The 23,072-nt window shown below is 39.5% G+C and overlaps 1 protein-coding gene across 8 annotated transcripts in view; it reads right to left on the reverse strand.

Moving 5' to 3' along the window:
* The window catches only part of MAPK6 (mitogen-activated protein kinase 6), a 45,323-nt gene that overhangs the window by 11,369 nt on the left and 10,882 nt on the right, over nt 1-23,072 (reverse strand). For 4 of the 8 annotated variants that reach the window (XM_070236446.1, XM_070236454.1, XM_023617312.2 and 1 more), the window contains exons 2-3: nt 4,022-5,211; nt 2,708-2,852 (exon numbers count right to left, since the gene is read on the reverse strand). In XM_070236446.1, coding sequence (XP_070092547.1) covers nt 2,708-2,852; nt 4,022-4,576 — 700 coding nt within the window. In that variant the 5' untranslated portion in view covers nt 4,577-5,211. Of the gene's footprint in view, nt 1-2,707; nt 2,853-4,021; nt 5,212-6,860; nt 7,031-22,196; nt 22,782-22,928; nt 22,991-23,072 lie in introns of those variants that run through there. The other 4 variants (XM_070236432.1, XM_070236436.1, XM_023617337.2 and 1 more) reach the window with 4 other exon arrangements.

The following is a 23,072-nucleotide window of genomic DNA, read 5'->3' on the forward strand; positions in this document are numbered from 1 at the left end:
CAAAAAGGGCAAACAACCCAAATGTCTGTCAATTGATGAAGAGATAAACAAAAAGTGGTATATCCATACAGCGGAATATTATTTGGCCATAAAAAGGTATGAAGTACTGATAGATGTTATTATCATGGATGAACCTTCAAAATACTATGCTAAGTGAAAGAGGCCAGTCACAAATGTCACATGTAGTATGATTTATTTATATGAAATGTCCAGAATAGGCAAATCTATAGAGACATAAAGTAGATTAGTGGCTTCCAGGAGCTAGAGGAAGGGGGAAATGGGAAATGACTGCTAATGATTACAGGGCATCTTTTAGGAGGGTCAAAAATGTTCTAAAATTAGACGGCTATAAAATCCTGTGAATATACTAAATATACTGAACAGTACACTTTAAATGGGTAAACTGTATGGCATGTGAATTATATCTTGATAGAACTTTTTTAAAAAAAAGATACATTAACTTCTTCTTTGCTCTCTCTTTTGGGTTATTCATTCTGGGGGAAGCCAGCTGCCATATTGTGAAGACACTCAGGCCATCCAATGGAGGAGTCCACATGGTGAGGAACTGAGGCCTCCTGCTAACAGTCATGTGAGCAAACTATCCAGAAGTTGATCCTCCTGCCCCAGTCAAGCCTTCAGATGACTGGAGCCCCGACCACCATCTTGACTAAGCTAATCCGAACTAGAACCACCCAGCTAAGCTGCTCTCAACCTCCTGACCCACAGAAACTGTGAGATAATAAATGTTTGTTGTTTAAGCCACAAGTTTTGAGGTAATTTGTCATGCAGCAGCAAATAATACAGTAATTATTTTCTGTATACTGGAAGGTACTTGAATATCAGGAATATAACCTCCAATCATAGTATCATTCCTAGGAAAAAATTTAGCTTCTAAGAATCACTAGTATTTTCTCATTGTTTTCTAAATTGAAATTCAATCACTATCATATATCACAGAAGAAATTTCAGATAAATTTAGGGAAAAATTACAAAGGATTGGCTAATGTTATGTAAGCTGAGTTTTGCAACAAGTATTGGCACTAAAAAAACATTAAAGAGCATCTATGCTTACCATCCTTTCCTCAACAATGCTCTCCTATGCACCCTAATCTTTCTTTCATTAATCCTTCTTTTGTAAGCACACCCTTGCCCCTTCCCTTCCTTCTGCTCTTAGCACAATTTCGGAGTGGTGGGACGTCCCCTCTAAGACTGGTTAGAGAAGAAAAAAGTAACATCAAAAGAGAGAAAAAGACGTAAATCATCATCACACCACTTCTCTAACTAAAAAATCTCCAGTACTCTACTAATTCCTACTTTTTTTATGGAAACTCCTCTGTCTACTTTCTAAGTATTCTGGTCTCAGCTTTTTTTCTTATTATTAAGATTTTATTTTTCCTTTTTCTCCTCAAGAGCCCTAGTACATAGTTGTGTGTTTTTAGTTGTGGGTCCTTCTAGGTGTGGCATGTGGGATGCCATCTCAGCATGGCCTGATGAGCAGTGCCATGTGCACGCCCAGGAATTAAACCAGCGAAACCCTGGGCCACTGAAGCGGAGCACGTGAACTTAACCACTCGGCCACAGGGCTGACCCTCTCTGGCCCCATCGTAACTAGTCATAAATATCTTCATTATTATTTGATACCTTGCTTTCATCAAACTTTCATCAAATTCATTGACTGATGAATGTACCAGGCTTATGCCCTGATTTTTATAAATACCCTTAAATAGATACCACTCTTCCTCTCCGTCCCCCTTGTCAAAATTCTTCATTATTCCTATGTAGTGAAAAATCCTTTGACTTTTTTTTTTTTTTTTTTTTTGCTGAGGAAGATTTGCCCTGAGCCAATATCTGTTGCCAATCTTCCTCTTTTTGCTTGGGGAAGATTCACCCTGAGCTAACATCTGTGACAATCCTCAATTTTGTATGTGGGTTGCTGTCTCAATGTGGCTGCCAACAAGTGGTATAGGTCCGTGCCCAGGAACCAAACCCAGGCCGCCAAAGCAGAGCATGCCAAAATTAACCACTAGGCCACAAGGCTGGCCTCTCCTTTGATTCCTTTATGCCTTCCATTCCAGCCATTGCTGTTGTAGTCTCTCCAAGTTTGCAGCTCTTTTAGTCTGTACTAAATAATTTGATACTAACTCATACTTTGCTTTCTGATATTTTTCACGGATTATTCACTTCTTCCTATCTGAACTAAATTCTCTCTCTCATACTTCTTTAGATTACCTCATAGACTACTCAGCAAAAATTACTTGTTCGGTTGTTTCTGAAAGGCCACAGCAGTCAGGCAATAGGATATGGTAGTTTAGTAACAGGGATAATGGGGGGCAAAGAAGTAATTTCTGGATTTTCAACAATAGCTAAAAAATTTCACCAGGAAGTGACAAAGTGACGGAACCAGGCAACTCAGGTATCATTTAACACAGGTTACCAACAAGTATTATGGATCTAAAAAATATGAAATTATATTTAAGAAACGAGATATATACAAAAGAACACTGGAATTCTGACTAAATTTACTGAGTGAACAAGTCAGTGAATATGTGAATAAGTTTTCTCAACTTTTTAAATATTATAACCATAATTTTATCTTTTCCAGACTATAATAAATTGTTTCCAATCTTATATAAATCTTGCTTCATAGATACATGAAAAGTATTTCTCTCTGGGATAATTTTTTTCCATATATTTTCAACTTTCTAACCTGCAAAGAGGGTTTTACCAGTCAGCATTTCAGCAAAGATGCAGCCTGCAGCCCACATGTCAATGGCTTTAGTATAATTATTAGGAGAAAGTAAAAGACGTGGAGATCTGTACCATTTAGTAACCAATCCTTCAGAAAGATGACCCTGAAAAAGAAACAAAAACCTGCTTTAATTTTTTACTTTAGCTGAAGAACAGGATATAAAACTTGACTCATTAAGGAATCCTTGATCTAAAACCAACCAACCAACCCACCCACCCAGGCGACCCGGCTCTATTACACAGCACATTCCTAATCAGTTTTACTGCTTTATGTTTATTTATAAAGCATTTGACAGAAGCAGTTACACATATATTGTCTTATTTCATCCTCAAAACAACCCTGAGAAATTGTGAAGGTAGGTAGTGACTCCAGCTTACCGGAGCAATAATATCTAAATAGATTAAGGTATCTGCTTATGGTTACATAGCTTAGTTGAATACAGAAATAGAACTCAATTTTAGATAGTGTGTAACTTAGCTCAGTGTTCTATCTACAATACTTCACTGTTACCCATAAAGAGGATGTGGTCATCCATTTCATTTTAGTACTCTAATTCCTGTGCTAAAATTTTTTAGAAATTAAGTTATACTTAATGTGAGATGATACATGTGAATGAAAAGATTTTTTGTTTGTTTTAGACATGTGCTAAGCAGGTGGCCTAGGGGTTCTTTATAACCAAAGCAGCTCCATTTTATATTTTAAATATCAGAAACCCATAGACGATTTTATTTGAAAACTAAAAAAGCAGGGTTTGGTTCCAAAAATATTATTAACTTCTTGACCAAAGGCAAGTTGTTATCTAAGGCAAACTTACTTGAATTCTTTTGGCTATTCTTACTGCCTATTTTATCTTTATGCAAATTCAGATTTCAACTAAATTAAGCTTGCCTAAACGAGGCATACCAGAATAGTATAGACTCAAAGAGACAAAAGAAGACCTAAAAGTTGAAATAGCACCCCTCTTACTTTCAGATAGGACCACACTACTGCCCTAAACACATAGGAACATATCCCACTTTTAAATGAGGGAGAATGTCAGTTATAATAAATAACCATACACTTTTATTAAGAATTTTAGGATCCCTCTCCACCTTCATTTCAAACAAAGGGAGATTGTGAATGAAAGTAGATCTGTATCAGATAAAAAGGTACTAAGGTAAAGTTTAATACAACTAACTAAAAATTCTGCCGCAACTACAAAGGCAATCCAAGTACCTATTCCTGATGACGTCTATCAGTTTAAAGGTCTACGTCGGGTGGCTTTCCACATACCTTATGGGAATAATGGGGATCCATGATCCGTGCAAGACCAAAGTCACCTATCTTCAGCACCAAGTCTTCAGTATTAATGAAAAGATTAGCTGGTTTGAGATCTCTGTGCAGTACGTTTGCAGAGTGAATATATTTGAGCCCACGTAGCAGCTGATACATGAAAAGCCTGGCATGCTCTTCCAGTAAAGGGCCCTGCTCCAGCACATTAGCCAAGTCTGTCTCCATGTACTCCTGAACAATGTAAACACTGTTCAGTTCGGTAAGAGAGCCCACATCATCTGTTAACTGGCTTCCGCTGGGACCAAGAATTTCAAACACTTTCACAATGTTATCATGGTCAAGTCTTCTAATAATTTTGATTTCACGTAGAGCATGTTTGACACTCTGGGGATCAGTAAGGACAATTTTCTTGATGGCTACTCTCTTGTCACAGTCATTGTCTACAGCAGAAAAAACCAAGCCATTGCCTCCACAACCCAATGGTTTTAAGTCCATATACCTAGAGCCCAGATCAAAACCATGAATGTTCATGAGACTTTCAAATTTCTCTGCCATTTTGAAACCCTTACTATTGCCTTTTCCTTTCGAACTGTTGAACTTGTGTAAACAAGGAAGAAAACTGGCATCAAAAGGAAAGATCTTTCAAAAAGGGAGAAAAAAAATAATTTTGCTTCCACAGCAAGATGGTTTCTTGATGTTCATTGCATATGCCAACCAGGCCCGTTGAGTTCCCCTTAGATGTAAAGCTCAAAAAGCTCTACTCATACTGAGAATTAAAAAGATTGCAGTACTCATAGTTCAAGAAAGGGGCAGCAACTCTGCAGACATTTAAAGAAAACACTCAAGGAACTCAAACGGAATGAAATGACATACTATGCACTCAGATTTACTGTGCTAAACAATTTAACATTTAACAAAAATGTGAATAAATATGCACACAACAGGCTTCTATGAACATTCTCCTCACAGTGCAGATACATTCAGTGTTGGACTGGTCCTGAGCAGCATCATTCTAAGGTGCTGGTAAGCACTATTTCCGTTTTGCTTCTTTTCTTCCTTTGTTGCTATATATTTCAACAGGAAGCCCTGACGGCTGTTGGTTAACAGAAGATGTCTTTTGTTAGTGATCAGGTGGCTCCAGCTCACCACAATCACAATCAAAGCTACCGTCCATCTTACTCTGATACAACCTGGGGAATGAGAAAAAAGAAGGAAAAGAGTCAGTACTACAGGAGATGCTAGTTTCCTCAACTTTGTAAAATGACATGACCGGGCATTTAGCTATAAACTACTACTGAGAGTAGCATATTAAATGTAAATCAATGTAGTACTACTACCAGTAGTAATAAATTAATGAGGTATTGACAGTAAACTTATTTACTTATAATCACTAAACGGAAAGATTACCCTCAATTAAAAATAGCTATCCCTGGGGGCTGGCCCCGTGGCCGAGTGGTTAAATTTGCGCGCTTCGCTGCAGGCAGCCCAGTGTTTCATTGGTTCGAATCCTGGGTGCGGACATGGCACTGCTCATCAAACCACGCTGAGGCAGCGTCCCATATGCCACAACTAGAAGGACCCACAATGAAGAATATACAACTATGTACCAGGGGGCTTTGGGGAGAAAAAGGAAAAAATAAAATCTTTAAAAAAAAAAAAATAGCTATACCTGTTGTAAGCAATTCACATGTGTTGCTTCAGACTCCAGATCCCACCATACCAGATCCCTTGTAATATTTAAGTCCATTAGGTTGTATCATTTCTTAAATGCCAATGAACGAAGGAAGGAAGGTTCATAATACATTTTTTTTAAAGATTTTATTTTTCCTTTTTTCTCCCAAAGCCCCCCCAGTACATAGTTACGTATTTTTAGTTGTGGTTCCTTCTAGTTGTGGCATGTGGGACGCCGGTCCAGTGTGGCCTGAGGAGCGGTGCCATGATCGCGCCCAGGATTCGAACCTGCGAAACCCTGGGCCGCCAAAGCAGAGCGCGCGAACTTAAGCACTCAGTCATGGGGCTGGCCCCAGGTTCATAATATTTTTACAGAATTCTTTAGACTTTTTTGAGGGGTAAAACATTAGTAACATTTCTCTAGAAGAACACACAATTAGCCTGCAATGCGTCAGTTCATTAAAGAACACATTTACTTATTAACCATGCCTATCAATATCCAATGAACAAAAACCTAACAGTATAAATAAGAAATTTACAGAGCACACTCTTCAATTTACAAAATAGTGAATTCAAACAGTGAATAAACCCATGAAACGGTGTTTAACTTCATTGATAATCAGAAAATTGAATTACCTCAACAAGATAACATTTCAGAATGGAAAAACATTTAAGAGTCTGTTAATATCAAGTCTGAGGAGGAAGGTGGAAAAACAGGAACTTTCACGTAATATTGGTGGGAGTTTAGTAAAGGAACATCACAGAGCAATTTGGCACAAATACATAAATGATAAATAAATAGCATACCTATGACTTGGCAATTTTTCCTCAAGGAGCACTCCTTACAGAAATGCTTGCAAATGAACATTCCAATGCTCACTTTTTTTTGGTAATGGCAAAGTATTAAAAACAGCCTAAACTTTCAACAGTAGGAGAATGAGTTATTTTTATATGTGGACTACTATATAATAGTAAAAATGAATAGAGATGGTTGAAATGACCAAATATACACTACATTTAAAAAGCAAATTACAGATAAAAATGGGCATGCTGAATCCAATTATATCAGGTTTATAAACATGCAAAATAATGCTATTTTATGGGTGCTACATATGTAGCAAAAGTATAAAAAAATGAGATTGATAAATAAGAAATTCATGATAATTACCTTGAGGAATGAGGGAGGGGATTAGGATCAGGATGGGTTACACGGCATGCTTCAAGTATATCTTTAATATGTTATTTCTTTTGGAAAAAACCGAGGTATGACAAATTATTAGACTCTTATAGATCCATGTATGTATATGAAGAGCTCATATTATAGTGGGAGAAGACAGGCTGACAAAAAAGCAAAACACACTGAAGTCAGATGGTGATAAGAAGTATGGAAAAAAGAAAAGAAAGGGGACAGGGAGGGTGGTTAGAGAATGCCTCTCTGAGAAGGGAGTATTGGAGCAAAGGGAGTGAAGGGGCCTCAAGGATGCTGCGTGGCAGTCACTGTTCCAGACAGAAGGGCTAGCACCTGAAAGCCACTGAGGGTGAGTGTGCATCTCATGTCTGAAAAACAACTAGGAGGCCACACAGTAGCTCATTTAAATGTATATGCCTATAAGCAAATATTACAGCCTAGACCTTAAATGGAAAGGCGTCCTGATGCTGACTTTTGATCTAAAAGCTGGTATAGGTGTATATACAGTGTTATTTTCTGAATGGGTCTGAAGGGATTGGAAGTGGGACAGGAGCAACATTCCTTTAATCAACGGGCCAATTATCTAAAGGCAGTGAGAAACTGTGTCAGTGTCTGAAATAAAGCAGTCCATTCTGAACTTGAAGATGTGACAACTTTCAATCGCCTTCAGATGTAGCTTAAGAGAAAGAAGAGTGAGGACTCTCAAACAGGTCAGTTGTTTCACAGTGGTGATGCTTTTGTACAACAGGGAATCTGCCTTTATTTCCTGCCTGCTTCGTAGCCCTACATGCTTCAATGTCGGAATCTAAGATTAAGGTGAAAGCATTTGCCTCAATCTGAGCAAATCTTCAATTTTGAGAAATCCACAAACATTAAAAATAATAATGTGAAAGAAACACTGATGATACTAACAACTCAGAGACTAAGTAGACAGATGATCCCTATGGCAACAGCTTTATTTAATAAAAACTGATATTTACTATCCCTGAGTTTTTTCTAAAAATATGAGCACTCCTTTATCTGCTTAATATTGTGAAGGACACTTATAGCATAATAGCTTTCTTTATTTTGCTGTAACAGAGATGGTTTCTTCTGTTTGCAAGTTTTCATCTGCTTCTCAGAAATCAGACAAGACAAAACAAGAAGACTCCTAAAAATTCTATAGCTTATCAGTCTATTTGTAGTAAAACATTTAAAAGCTAAATTAAAGACTGTAAATAAACTTTTGAATTAAAAAAAATACTTCAGGCTGGCCTGGTGGTATAGTGGTTAAGTTCACCGTCCTCTGCTTCAGCAGCCCAGGTTCATGGGTTCGGATCCTAGGCCCAGACCTACACCACTCATCAAGCCATGCAGTGGCAGTGCCCTGCATACAAACTAGAGGAAGATGGGCACAGATGTTAGCTCAGGGCCCAGGGCCAATCTTCCTCACTGCCCCCCCCCCCACACACACACACACAAATACTTCAGTTTTTCAAAGGGCTCTAATTCATACTCTCTTCCTCTGTCCCATTTTTTCTATTTATATACATCTTGATATTTCCTGTTTCCTACCAAATATCCTAGAAAAACAATTTTTTTCAAAGGCTCCAGCATTTCTGAAATTTCACATTTCCAGTCTCTACCTGAACTAGAATGCTTATTCATACCTACCTTCTGGCTCTAATGTAGACAATTCCTTAAAGCTCAATCAGGTTTCAAGCTTTAGATACATGCATATTTTTAAGTCAGTTCTACAGACTTAAGTTAAGAACAGTAAAATCTCTAAGTACTCTCTTAAGCTTCCAGTTCTCTAATAGAGCAATCATAGTCAAACATAAATAATTCTCTGCCAAAAACACCACCACTATTATCTGACAGAATAGCATTATAGTTGGAATTGCAGCCAGATTATTACAGAGCCATGAGAATGAGAAAAATCTCTACTCAAGAGCTCCATCCACATCTGCTCCTTTTAAATTGTAGTGAGACTAAAAAGCATCATAGACTAGAAACAACTATAAGGATGAGAATGCCTTTTCAGAAATCTCAGAGGCTGGTCAGCACTTACAGGGGTAGAAAGCAGGCAAAAGTTCATCTTGGAGAAGGCAGACGCTTGTGCTTAGTGTGAGGACTGCAGACCCTCACTACAGATTCAGTGAGGACTATACAGAAAGCTTTGAACAGACTTTCCAGAAATATAAGACCATTCTAAACAAAGAAGGTAATATTTATCAACAAAACTGTAATTCCACTAGACACTGAGAATTGCAACAACAAAACATTTGGGAAAAAAAGAACCCATTATTTACAACAGCAGTGCTTGCCCAGTGATTTGCCTCATTGCTCTGTGAGTATTATTCTTCAAAGTCCTTCAACATCCATTAGATCAACAGCTACTGGAGGACCTTTTCATCCAGAAGCTTGGAAAGTAAGCCCAGTGTACTCAGGAAGTTGGAGGTAATGTTATGCCTCTGCATGATAAAGTGAATCCAGTAAATGTCTCCAATTCAGTCGTGCTCCATTGAGCAAGTATTTGCTAATCATATATTATGTATCTGTCAGTGTACTAGGCATTGGAGATAAAATAAGTAAAAACAGACTTGGGCCCTGCCCTCATGGCGTTCACAGTATGGTTGGAGACAAACAATAATAAACTAACAATAAGAAAAAGAGAGATGCAAAGGGAAAAGTGATACCAAGGAATGGTAGAGGATGCAATGAGAGCCTACACACTGGAGGATCTGACCTAATTAGGGAGGTCAGGATGTATGCTTCTGTAAGCCATAAAAAGGCAGAGGCCTCCCAAACTCACTATTAATGACCATGAAAACTGCTTCCTCCTTATCACCTTGACCTTTACGGCAATTATATTCCAAATCCTGATCTCTCCAACCACCTCCACCTGTCACACCAATCATGGCACTCCCTGGCCTGACTAAAGCACACAGGTACAATTCAACCGGACCAGCAGATTAATGGTCAGAGCATCCTGCATCCACATCAACGACCTCTCGAAATGCCTCATTTATATCCTTTTCTCCACCATCTTTCATATTTAACTTCATAAAAGCAAAGCTCAAAGTTTAGACTCAGGAAAGATCTGGGGTTTCATGTTCATTTTGCACTTTCCACATACTTCAAGGGAGGAAAGGGAAAACTAAGACAGGACAGTAACCTAAAATGACCCTTCCCAGCATCCTTTCAATTTCTCTGCCTCCAAACGCAACCCATTCCTATTGACCTCAGTGCTGATACTATGTTGCTTGGAGAGGGATCATTAATTAAAGTTTAATTAGCTGGGCCAATGTGGTTTTATTTTTAACAACAATTTGGTGAATATAATGAAGTGCAGAGAATGACTTGTAAGAATGAAGTTGGCTGTATTCTTTACCTTTGGTCTTCTTTCAGTGATCCACCACAATATAGAAGTAAAAGCTATGTAGCCCAGGCTGGGTACCAGCTTCCTACGTTTACAAGGCAGTTCTCTGGGACTGCATTAACCATAACTGTCTCCTTAAGCACTCCTTCTTCCCTAAATTGCCTTGTGCTTTCAGTCACTTAGCCTGCCCTCATGCCAAAAGAAATGCTAGTACTCTGAGTCAAGCCTAAGTATATGAAGTCAAGTTATAAAATGTGAAGGAAAGACAAGACAGTAGAATAACTTCACTCTGCCCCATCTCATCCTATAGAAACTGGATTTTCTTTCTCTTCTTATCCAGAAACTTGCACCTGTGTCAGAAAGGGAGTCTGGATGTGCAAAGCAAGTTTGAGGTGAGGCCCTTAAACATTCAGATTACTTTTCTGGCTTTCCTCTTCCATCTTCCTCTCTGCTGCTTCTCAGGTTAAATGCTGACACGGGGCACCTGGCCTGATCACACTCACTGACAGTCCCCCGCAATCCCCCCCCACCCCACCCCCGGCACCGGCCCCAATGGCTCTTGCCTATTTTGCTCTTCTCTAGGGTCAAGTGAGTAATTTGAGTTAACTGGAATCCAGCCAGCCTCACATCTCCCCAGCCAAAACCTAGCTGCTTTTGGAGCGAGGGAAAGGTTAAGCTCTACTTATATTCGCCTAGGACTGTCTCCTAACCCTGGCACAGAGAGGTGTTGTTATAGCAAATTCACTCTTCCCTAAGATCATGTCTCAAGCGCTCATCAAAGGTACTAAATTTCTAGGGCAGAGAAGGCCAAAGGCTACAGCTTAACTGCTTGCTCATATGCATTCTTGACAAAGCCCTTGCTCCTAATGCAGGATACCCTTAAGAGTTATCAGAGACCCCTCTCAGGATCTCTGAGGAGGACCTCAAGGAGACCCACAGTGCAAACTAGTGTCAGTGAATGATTTTAGGAATCTGCGGTGGGAGGGAGCACCTTAAAACAAAAACATCAAAGCCTAAGAGGCTTTGCCTCTCAGTAACTACTGTTAGCTACAGAAACAAACTTTCAAAGCCAAAGACACATGATCACACAGCTTCTAAAAAAGTATCCAATTTTTAAAAAACTCCTCTTCTACACCCAACTTCTGTTCTTAAATTGTTTGAAGCTCTGCCTAAATACATTTTAACATTAGGGACTTCCATTTGCCTCTGACCATTTAAAAAGCCATTATACAATAAATGCCATTATGTTTATTTTGATGCTCATCTCCAGTTGCTATTTACTCTAGGGTATCCATATTGGAATACTGGAACTTCACAGATCGGATAAACTAGTCAAAGAATCTCTAAAGACCCTTCCAACTCTAAAAGTCTATGATCTATGAAAGCACAGCACAGTCTTTTACTTCACTGGTTTTTGTTTCCAAGCACTTATTATGGTAGTATGCCCAGAATGGGGGAAACGTGTTTGAAACTGCCATATATAAACATTAAACAAACACAATCCCTTCTACAAATTTACAGCTGGAAATTTTAAAATAAGTATACCCCTTTATCCCCCTCCCGCCAGAGTCCTCACTTCCCAGACTCCTCTTCGAACTAACGTTAAGGAAACACTGGAGCAAATATATAAGCAGGAGACGTGGGCAGCCTCCTTCTTCAAGTACCTTTGGACATCTGAGGATTCCAACCAGATGAAACTTAATATAAATTTCTGTAGCAGTCAGGATAGGTTAGATAATGTTACAGTAACAAATAACCCCCAAATCTCAATGATTTCATTTGTTTTAAGTCTTGTTCGTGCAACAAGTCCAATATAGCTGTCATCCAAGCTGTTGAAGTAGCTACCATCGCCACTCAATGTGCCAGAGGGAAGGAGGAAGTGGGCCTGTCTCACTGGTGCCTAAAGTTTCCATCCACAAATGATGTACTTCACTTCTACTTGCATTTTATTGACCCAAGCAGGTCACATGGTAACACCAACTTCAAGGGAGTGGGGAAATGTAATCCTGATAGGGTCCCCGAAGCAGAGAGAACCAAGGTGTTTTAAACAGCTTTAGGCAGTTTCAATTCTTCCATCCATCCATTACATTTTCATTTAACAAAACCTTTTCGAGTGCTTACTATATACCAGGCACTAAGGTACAGTAGGGGTCAAAATGGTTAAAAAGAAAAAAAAAAAACACAACATAAACCTGACCTCCTGGAGTACAAACTCCTAGAGCATTACAGTAGATTCCTCCCTGACTCACTAACATTCCTCTTTTCTAACAGCATTCTCTTTCCCTTGGCTTTTGCCATCCTTCCCCAATCTAATCTAATCTAACCTGATCTCTATTCTGATCCTCTACTCTGCATTTTCCAGGGCACCACTCACCTCCCCTTTGTTGTAACTCTATTTTAAAATACAAGATTTGAGACTAAGTAGCTTTACTGACATGTTCTGAACATAGTACCTGGTACTTAGTAGGCACCTTAAAAACTGCACTGAATGAATTAAGGTAAACAGCACACTCTTCTTGATAAGAGGAGGTTTTGGAGAAGGCAAGTTCTACCCTCAATTTTTTTAGAATCTGATCACATTCTGACCTGCCATGGAGAATATGAGTGAAGACTCCTAGACATGGTACTTGCCTTTCCAGGCATTCCCTCAGGAGCCTCACCATATGGTGAACATGTAGTCTGCCAACACATGAAGAAAGCAATTGACTTCAGCCTGCTCAGATTGAAGAAAGAAAAACACTTCAGCTTCGTTATAGCTCCAGTTTTGTTTTGCTGAGCTAGTGGGGAGGGGCTGTGCCGCTGAAATGGTGTCCTATATAATTCAGACAAGCAGGATTCCGTAAAAAGTCCCACAAGTCCATGTAATACCAAGTAGGTATCATGAAGATACACAAAACCTTGACATTACTCTGATTTTACTATTCTTCAGTCCATCCTAACAGAGTCTATGGCATCTAGCACCACAGCTTTCCAGACTGCACATCAAATATAACTGCTGTCATTTTTTAGCTAACCCTGGTGAGAGTTTAAAGAAGACCACACTGAGCAAGGCTATACAAAACATTTCTGCACTAACATCAAATGGAAAGAACCTCATGCTTGGTTGGAGAGCCCAATTTTCAAAGAATGACTCAGAATGGCATGTAACTTTTCTAGAATACCTTTCCTCCTTTGTTTCTCACTTTTTCCAGCCCTGAACAAAGCTTCCAAGATAAAAAACAGTGTAAGTTTCCTATCAGGTTCACGCTGGAGTTTGGTACTATTGAAAAATTCCTGTCTGATTTCACTAAGGCCATATTAAGAAAAAAAACCCATGAGTTAAAGAGATCTGACATCTAGTGATGGATCTGTGACTAACTTAGGCGTGTAATCAAAGCATTCCACGTTTCTAGGTTCCTCATCAGCAAAATGATGTAGCTAAACTACCTGATTTCTATGATCTCTTCCAGCACTAAAATTTTCTAATTTTAATAAAAGGCTCAGGATTTCCACTTCTGATTAGAATGCAGAAAGTTGCAAGACACCATTACTCTCACCCTATAAACCATGACAAGATGGATAAGCTACAAAATCATAGTTTAAAAAAATGGTCCGGCCGAGTGGTTAAGTTCATGTGCACTGCTTCAGTGGCCCAGAGTTTCACTGGGTTCAGATCCTGGGCGCAGTCCTAGCACCACACATCAAGCCATGCTGAGGCAGCATCCCATATGCCACAACTAGAAGGACTCAGAACTAAAAAAATATACAACTATGTACCGGGGGGTTTTGGGGAAAAGAAGGAAAAATAAAATCTTAAAAAAAGAAAGTCAGAAAGCTAAGGATGCAAAGAAATCTAAATAAACTAAATTCCAGAAAATGGAAAGCCCTTCATAAGAGAAGAGACCTTGGCTATTCTCATTCCTGGCAAAGTAGCAGAAGGCCAAGGAATTTTCCACTGACAGGATTAAGAAGAAACCAGCCAAATTTGTAACCAACTTTTAATGGCTGCATGTGGACTCAGATAACAGATTAGAATTCAGAGGAGGCCCAGTTACAAGCCCCACCTGCCAACTCTTCCCCATGGGTACGCACTGAGTGCAAAAGTCTGGGGACAAGACAGTAAAGTTGAGAGAGAATCTCATTAAGCTTATGAGTGACAGCAGTTATCCCCTGTGTCCAAGGCAGCTGCCTTCTGAAGGCGGGGGACAAGACAGGAAGCATAAGATAAACCCATGAGAGGCATTCTAGTCTAAGGCAGATATTCTTCCTAAGGCAAAGAAATAGGGCAAAAACACAAGGTAAAGAAAACCTGAGGTGGTACTGGAAAGCAAAGAAAACGTCCAAGCAGCCCAAAGAGCTGGCAGCTGGGCTGAAAGGCAGAGCCCCACGGTTCTGAGGGCTGATGGAGCAGAAGGATGTGCAGGGATATTGGACAAAAACCTTCCAAAACTGATAAAAGACACCAACTCACAGACCCAGAAGCTCAATGACCTGCAAGCAGGATAAATACAAAGGAAACCATACCTACGCACATTATTCAATAGTCAAACTATGGAAAATGGGGAAGAAAAAAAAAGAGCAACCGAAAAGCAACCAGGGGAAAGAGAAGAAGTATATACTAGAGAAGAACAATAGGAATGATGGCTGATTTATTACTAGAAACAAGGAAAGACAGAAGACAATATAACATCATCTTTCAATGTGCCAAAAGAAAAAAGAAACTATCAACTTAGAATTCTATACCTAGGGAAATACATTTCAAAAACGAAGATGAAATAAAGACATTTTCAAAGAGACAAAAGCAGAAAGACTTTGTCTCCAGCAGACTTTCATTACAAGAAATGCTGAAATAAGTTCTTTAGGATGAAGGAAAATGACACCAAATGGAACCCCAGATCTGCAGAAAGAAACAAAATCACCAGAAAGAGTAAACAACTGGAAAATATAAAAGTCTTTTTTTAAAAAAAACCTACCCACATTTAAATGTCTTTAAGAGACTACTGATTGTTTAAAGTAAAAATCATAACAATATATTGTGGGATTTATAGTACATGTAGAAGTAAAATATAAGACAATAAGAACACACTGGGCTGGAAAGGGGTAAGGTGACCCATGCAACTGTACGGTTCACAGTATCGATGAGCCATTTATATTATTTAAAATACACCGTGATAACTAATGAAAGGCTTACAGGTAATCCTTAAATACCTCCTCCCTTTTTGATCACTATGTTTACTTAATAACATGTCCATCAATGGGGAGTAAAGGAGGGGAAACTAAATAAATCACCAATTGTAAGTAATGATTTGTTTTGCCAAGCAGTTTTGTGTGCTTTTACATCAAAAATAATACAAACTAATACATTAACATTTAAATACCACAGATTCATTGACAATTCCAAAGGAAATGGAAGTTAACCGTGTTAACCAAGATAAATATACATATTTTAATTGAAAGCTCTACTTTCCACATTAAAAGTATACAGTTTTAAGATATTAAAAAATTGTATTACGGAATATGACCCAAAAGTTCTAATTTGGGGATATAAATAACATATTTGGTACATATTTATCCCATATTATCAACTACTATAAAAGCAATTAACGAAAAAAAGTATTTGTTTATATTATAAAGGAAGTCATAGCACTGAAGATGAGAATAGAATTTTTTTTTAATATTTGAATTTTAAGAGAATATAAGAAACAATAGCAAGCTTGATTAAGAATGTATTATGTGCGAAGCATTGTGCTGGGCATATACTCTTACACTAAATCCTCCTAACAACATTGCAAACTGGGTCTGAAGATCTTTAGAGAATTTAAATAATGCATTCAAGAATAAACATCAGTGAGAGAGCCAGGATTTGAACCTCAGGTTTATAAACCAAAGCCTCAAGTAATAATGTAATGTTTTTTATCGGCAAGTACAGTACACATCTTCCCGAGCCTTTGAGAGTAGAGTGTATTTCCAATGGACAGGACATTCTCCTGCATAACCAAAATCAGGAAATTAACACTGGTACAGTACTACCATCTAATACTCAGATCCCATGTAAGTTTCTGCAATTGTACCAAGAGTATACTTGACAGCTAAAGGACTCAGTCCAGAATCACGTTACATTGACCACAGTGCAATCTTGAACATACTTTTTCCCTTTAGAGGTTCAAGAGAATCAAACACTTTATATAGTCCATAAAAATTTACTGAGCATGTGGTGTGTGCCAGACACTGCTGGCTGATACCGTGGAGAATAAGACAGTTAAGGTTCTTCTGCTTCCAGAGAGTTTACTTTCTAGTGAGGAAAGACTAACAAACAAGTAAACCAGTAATATAACTTCAGATTTGGCCAAGTGCTATGACTGGGTGACTGGGAAATGGCCATCTGAGGAGCTGAACGTGATTGATAAGAAGGTACCAGCATTGCTAAGAGATGGAAGAGTATTCTAGACAGAGGAAACAGCAAACATAACCTAAAGCTGGACAGAACTGGTATTTTGGAAGAAAAGAAAAGATGCCAGTGTAGACACAGTATCCTGAGCAAAGAGAGTGGGGACCGACGTAAAGATAAGATTGGAGAGGCAGAAAGGACACATAAGGCAGGATTTTGAATTTTATAACTAAGAGCAAAGGAAAGCTACTGAAGGATTTTAAGCAGACAACTGGCATGGTTTCATTCACATTTTAAAAAGATGATTTTGGCTACTGGAAGGCGAATGGATGGAAGAAGACAGTTGAGTAAAAGCAGACACAAGTTAAAAGCTATTTCAGTAGGCCAGTTAAGACAATGGTGGCTGAGATTGGTCTTGTAGAAATGAAGATATAAAACAGGAGACAGCTTCAAATGATATTTTCGAGAACAAGAGAATTTGGTGATGGATTAGATATGGGGGATAAGGGAAAGATGGGAGAGGAACAATATGGGAGAAAGAGTTCTTTCCGGACATGTTAAGTCTATTTAGATAATGTCTATTTAGATAACTGAGTGGTAATATCAAGCAGGCAGTTGGATAATGTGTCTGGAGCCCAGGTGAGAAGTCTAAACCAGAAATATAAATGTAAGAATTATCCACATGTAGATAGTACTTAAAACAATAAGTCGAATGAGACCACATGGGGAAAGAATTTAGAAAGAGAAGGGGGAAGAAGAGCCCAGGATTAAACTCTGGGACATGTCAATACTTAGCAGCAGGTAGAGGAGAGAAGCCTGTGAAAAAGTCTGGCAAGGTGTGAGGTAGGAGAACAAGAATACACATCTCATAAGCTAAGAGAAGCAGGTGAATAGGCAGAAAACAGTGGTCAACTATGCTGAATGCTGCTACAAGATCCTGTAAGATGGATTTGGTAAGTGGAAGTCACTGGTAACCTTGACTAGAGCAATTCCAGCGGTGAGACGCTAAGACAAAGCAGTCTGAAGTAGGCTGAAGAGCAGAGAGTGGAGAGGGCAAACAAAGACAACTCTTGAAAACCTGCTTGAAAGAGGACTGGAAAAATGAGGCAGTAGCTAGAGGAGAAGAATGTGGAATCAGGAGAGGGTTTATAACAGATTTCTATACCTGCATTGTCCAATATGGTAGCCAACAGCCACATATGGCTACTGAACAAGTGAAATGTGGTTAGCATGACTGAGGAATTGAATTTTTAAAAAATTAATTTTTATTTAAATAGCAACATGTGACTAGTGGCTACCGTACTGGACAGTATAGCTCTAGGGCACATTTGTATTCTAACAAGAGGTGACCCAACAGAAAGGGAAAAATTCATGATGCAGGCAAGAGATGAGTCCTGAAGAAGTCAAAAGAAGGAATCCAGAACACAAGTGGAGGAATCCAGAAGGGATATAACGTGAATGAAGCACGGCATGAAGTTATAATAACCAGTGGGAATCAACAAGACTTAAAATCAGAGTATGTCTTAAGCCTGATTGGAATCTTAAGCCTAAGACTAAATTACAGAAGGTTATAAAAGCTAAGCAGGAGGGGGAAGGAAGGATTTTCATATTTATTGAGCATCTATGAGGTGCCAGGCATTTCCAAGTGACAAATTATTGCTGTCACTCATAAGCACTACCTTGTAAGTCTCACTTTACAAACAAGAGCTGATGTTTCAAGAGGTAAAGCAATTTCACTGAAATCAAACATATAATAAATGTCAAGATTTGGACAGAGGCCAGTCTGGCTTACTCCAGGGTTAGAATCTTCCCACTGCATAAAGTGGGAAGTTAAAAACCACTCAACGTTTCTGCGTCTGGAAATAACATAACAAATGGCAGATCAATCTGGCAACTATCAACATGTGCCAAGAAGCCTCGAGGTGCTAGGCCAGAAACAAAAACTGCCCCCTCAATGCTATCCACAAGACAATTAAGGAACACTTATTTAACAGCTACTTTTAATGTTTTTTATACAAGCAAAAACACTTTTATTGAGACAAATGGGCAAATGCACATTCTTACAACTTAGATTGTCTACTTTATTGAATACAAGAGTATCAATCAGAAAATTGTCACTGCTTTATAAAACTAATAAAATAATATCTGGGCATATTAGAAAAGCAGGTAGTTAGAAACCTACCAATTTGTAAATGAAGAGGGATATCACTAAGCTTATTAAATTACAGCTTAGATTATTTTAAATTTAGTGTGGGCAAAGATCTTCTAGATATGTGCTGTCCAATATGCTAGCCACTAGCTAGATGCAGCTACTTAAATATAAGTTAATTAAAATTAAATAAAATTAAAAATTCATTTCTCAGGTGCATAAGCCACCTGTCAAGTGCGCAACAGTCACATGTGGCTATAGGCTACCTCACTGGACAGCACAGACTAGAACACTTCCATCATCACAGAAAGTTCTACTAGCAGTGATTAGATCCTCAATTTTCCTTTTGACTTTTTTCAGGAGGGCCAATGGAAAGAGCAACTTGGAAGATGTGAGTCACTAACCAGCTGAGCAACTATGTCTCTATCTCTTAGCAGTGCTTCTAGAAATGAATTGCACTTCAATCACACGAGAATTGTGTTAAAACACAGGTTCTAATTCAGTAGGTCTTGAGATGGGGTCAAGCTTCTGCACGTCTAACAAACTCCCAGGTGATGCTAATATTGCTGGTCTAGAAATCACACTTTGAGCACCAACGTCTCATCTCTCTGGGCCTGTTTCCTGAGCGGTCAAATGATGTACCTGGGGCAAGATAATGCCCATGACCCCTCTGTAAATACTAGCATTTTACAGTTTATGGTTGTACAGAATTAAATGCACAAGACTTCACACACCCTGCAAAGGCAGACCCTTCCATGAAGTAAATGCTAGGATTCTAACAATTTTTGTGGTACCATTTTTTTTCCATGAAAAGACGTATCAAATTTAAATGAAAATCAATGGGAAAATGTGATTTGCTATATAAACATTCACTCTCTGTACAACTTTTCAGAAATGGATTTAAAAGGCTGACGTGTATGAAAGACAAATCTTTTCAAAACTATGAGAGGGGCACGCTATATTTTCCAAATATGCAGTTCATGGAGGAAAAAATCCAATGCAAGACTCAGCCCACACCACTGTTACCTTAAAAGCATCAGCTCCACATCAAAAGCAACTCCCTGAAAAAAGCCATTAACTACAATAACATCATTGCTGTTTTTGTAAAGTCTCAGTCAGGGCTCTGAGCAATAAAACTAACCAAAATCCCCATACCACTAGCAGGCGGTAGTGTAATGTAACAGCCCACAAAACAGGCTGAAGGAGCTGACCAGGGCAGCCAATAAGGCTGCAAACAATTTACTGTTGGGGCATCTTCCTTCTCTTTCAACAGGGGCCCTAGGGTAACACACGGTTCAAGTGGGCAATGCAAACAAGGAACTGGAGAGCAGTGGTGAGGCTGACCCCTTCATAAGGCAACACCTCACAGAAAGGAGACAGGCTAAGATACCCAGTTTGTTTATAAATTCCGAATTATGCATGACAGCTAATTACCTACATTCTTAAAAAAAAAAAAATGCTGAAAATACACATTCAACCTCTAAGTGACCGGATGCTTTGAAAATCTACAATAGTTTTACATTTGTATTTTTCTATTTTCTTTACGTGAAATCTATTTTAAAGTTTGAATTAAACTTTATTCAAGTTCTTCTATATAAATTACGCAATGCTCTTCCAAAATCTCTCCAAAGATTTGACTCACAGTAACAATACACTTTACTGCCCACAAAATTCTTCAAATAAATCACTCTGGGAAGATAAATAGCATACAAAGGAAAACTAGGGAATAGGGAGGTTTTTTTCTTCTCACTTTTAAAACAAATTGCTATTCTCAATCTTATTTTAAACCAATCTGCTAAACGGTAGCTTTTTTAAATCAGTTATCTTGGTACCAAACTTCAACATAAGTCCTAAATTTGGAAGTGTACATTCAGCTGATCTTAAAAAAAGACTGATGAAAAACTGTGCCTATAACAATAACTATTTCCAGTTATCTTTATCAAAACAAAATTCATATAGATCAGGAGAAAGCACTATGTGTAATTCCATCAGAGTGAAATGATCATGTTCAGAGCTATATCTGATTAAACATTTCTGTACCTTTACAACAGTTAAACTAATTTCTAGATATTGTAAGGATAACTTACATTACCAGTGAAAACATAAGGTTAATTTCTACCCACCTCATAAAAGGACTATTTGTCCTTTGTAAATAATCCATAACAAATCTCTCCCGATAAGAACCAAAGAACTGTTACAATCAAACATTTAATTGCAGCAACTGACCAGCAATTAATTTTATCTTTCCTCTCAACAAATGTTACAAAATTCCACCTGTAGGATATACAATATCCTTTTAAAATGCAATTTAAGAAGCCATTACTTTTTTAGAGAAACTGTGGTTTCTCTTGAGAGAGAGAATTATAATGTGGACAGAAACACTTTAGCCTATCATTTAAAAAAAATACAGTGTATAAAAAAAAAAGGGCCACGTAGCAGTCCGTGGGCAGATGAGTCATCACCCAACTCAAAACTTGCAGCACTTCTAAGCTTCCTCCTACCTGACCCCATCCCCTTCAGCAACCTACCCTGAGTCAGCAACCTTTACTATTTTGTCAGTTATGAGTTCTCACGACGCTTAAATTAACTTATGCAAAACAATGGAACACTTTCAGAGCTAACACATGTCATTAGAACACGTGCTTTTTTCTATCGTAAAATTAACTGATTTTCAAATCAATGTTCTCTAGGTTCTTTCTTAATCACAGAAAGTAACCAAACGCTTCTTTTAATCCTCTTCTGCAAATAACTGATCTCCAAAATATGGTCATATATAAAGGTTTTGATAAACAATTCTCCATTTCCCAGAATTTTTTTCTGAATAGTAAGATTTAGGTGACAAAACATGTCCTGGTCAAATCTGGCATTTCTCCTAGGTTACCGCAATTACTGAATTTAGGACCAATAAGCAGTTTTACACGTTTCACAAAGCAATTCTTATTAAGTGATGTAACATATATACGTGAAGGGACTTTACACTCCTCAGCACATAGCAAGCCATTCATAAACATGTTTGAACCACTCATTAAAGACATGTAAAGCTTCTTCCACCCAATTCAATTTTTTTCCCCAGATATTAAAATCTGACATTTCCAAGAAGAAACTCTAGAGGCAGTTCCCTTTCAGGGCCAGACTCTGTTTGGACCCTACATTCTTCTAGTCAGTTTACTCTTTCCATCTCAGTTTCCCAACGTTGAAAAGAGAGGAGGATACGTCCAATCACAACTTTAAAAAATAACAAGGCTAGATGAATCAAGCAATCAGAAAATTACCCTGAAGCGGGCTGCGCTCCATTTTATCCCCTGTTCGTTTTTTAACAAATCATCTCGCCTCCGTAAAAAAAAGTTAATACTGAGACTGACTTAAGGGCATTTTTAGCACTGAAGGAAAGAACACGAATTTTGCTGCAAACCCAGTAGGTCTCTAATTCCAACTCACCAGTTCCCTTCACTGGACCTTTTCCAATGAGCAAGCAAAAGAAAAAATAAAACAGGGAAGGAATAAAAAAGATCCTGCCTCACAGAGCTCCCACGTAACACCTGAACCAGTCGAGTCTTACTAAGCCAAGGAACAAAAGGCGGAGGGAACACCTTGATTTTTCAAGGCAGCTCACCCAGTCAGATAAGAATGCACAGCCAAGCGAGGAGGCCCTTTTTAGGAAACTGACAAAACAAGTTTTCATTTGGGTACTTTCACAGACCACCGCTCCACGACCCGAACGCGGCGACGGAGAGGCTGCAGGAGACCGCGAGGAAACAAGGAATGCCGACTCCGATGAGTTTTCCCGACCTCGTTTAGGGCTAGACTCGAAACTTGGGCAGAGCACGCCAGGGCGCCGGGCCGGGGAAGCGGCGCGCTGCGCAACGTGCCGACTCCACCGGAGACTTTGCCCGGCCGGAGTCAGCTGAGGCCGAGTCACCCGAGCGGGATGGGGGAGGAGACGCGGGCGCAGCTCGGAAGGCAGCGCGCCAGGAAGGCGAGACTCCGCGCTCCCTCCCGCTCCCCGGGCCGCCCCTCCCGGCCGCCGCCCCTCGCCCGCCGGCCCGGCCCGGCTTCGAACCCGTGGAGCCGGCGCGGGCGGCTGGGCGGCAGCCGACACGCGGGGCCCCGGGGCTGGCGGGCGCGGCCGGGCCGGGCCGGGCCGGGCCGGGCGGCCGGGGAGGGGCGTGCCGGGTGGGAGGGGCGCGCCGGCCGCTCCGCCGGCCCCACGCGGGGACCCCGGCCCGCCGCCCGCCGGCCCGCGCCCACCAGGCCCGAGCGGGCAGGCCGGCTGGCGAGCAGGGGGCGGGCGGGAGACGGAACAAAAGCGCCTTT

This window comes from Equus caballus, chromosome 1 (genome assembly GCF_041296265.1).
Source record: "Equus caballus isolate H_3958 breed thoroughbred chromosome 1, TB-T2T, whole genome shotgun sequence".
Taxonomy (NCBI): Eukaryota; Metazoa; Chordata; class Mammalia; order Perissodactyla; family Equidae; genus Equus; species Equus caballus.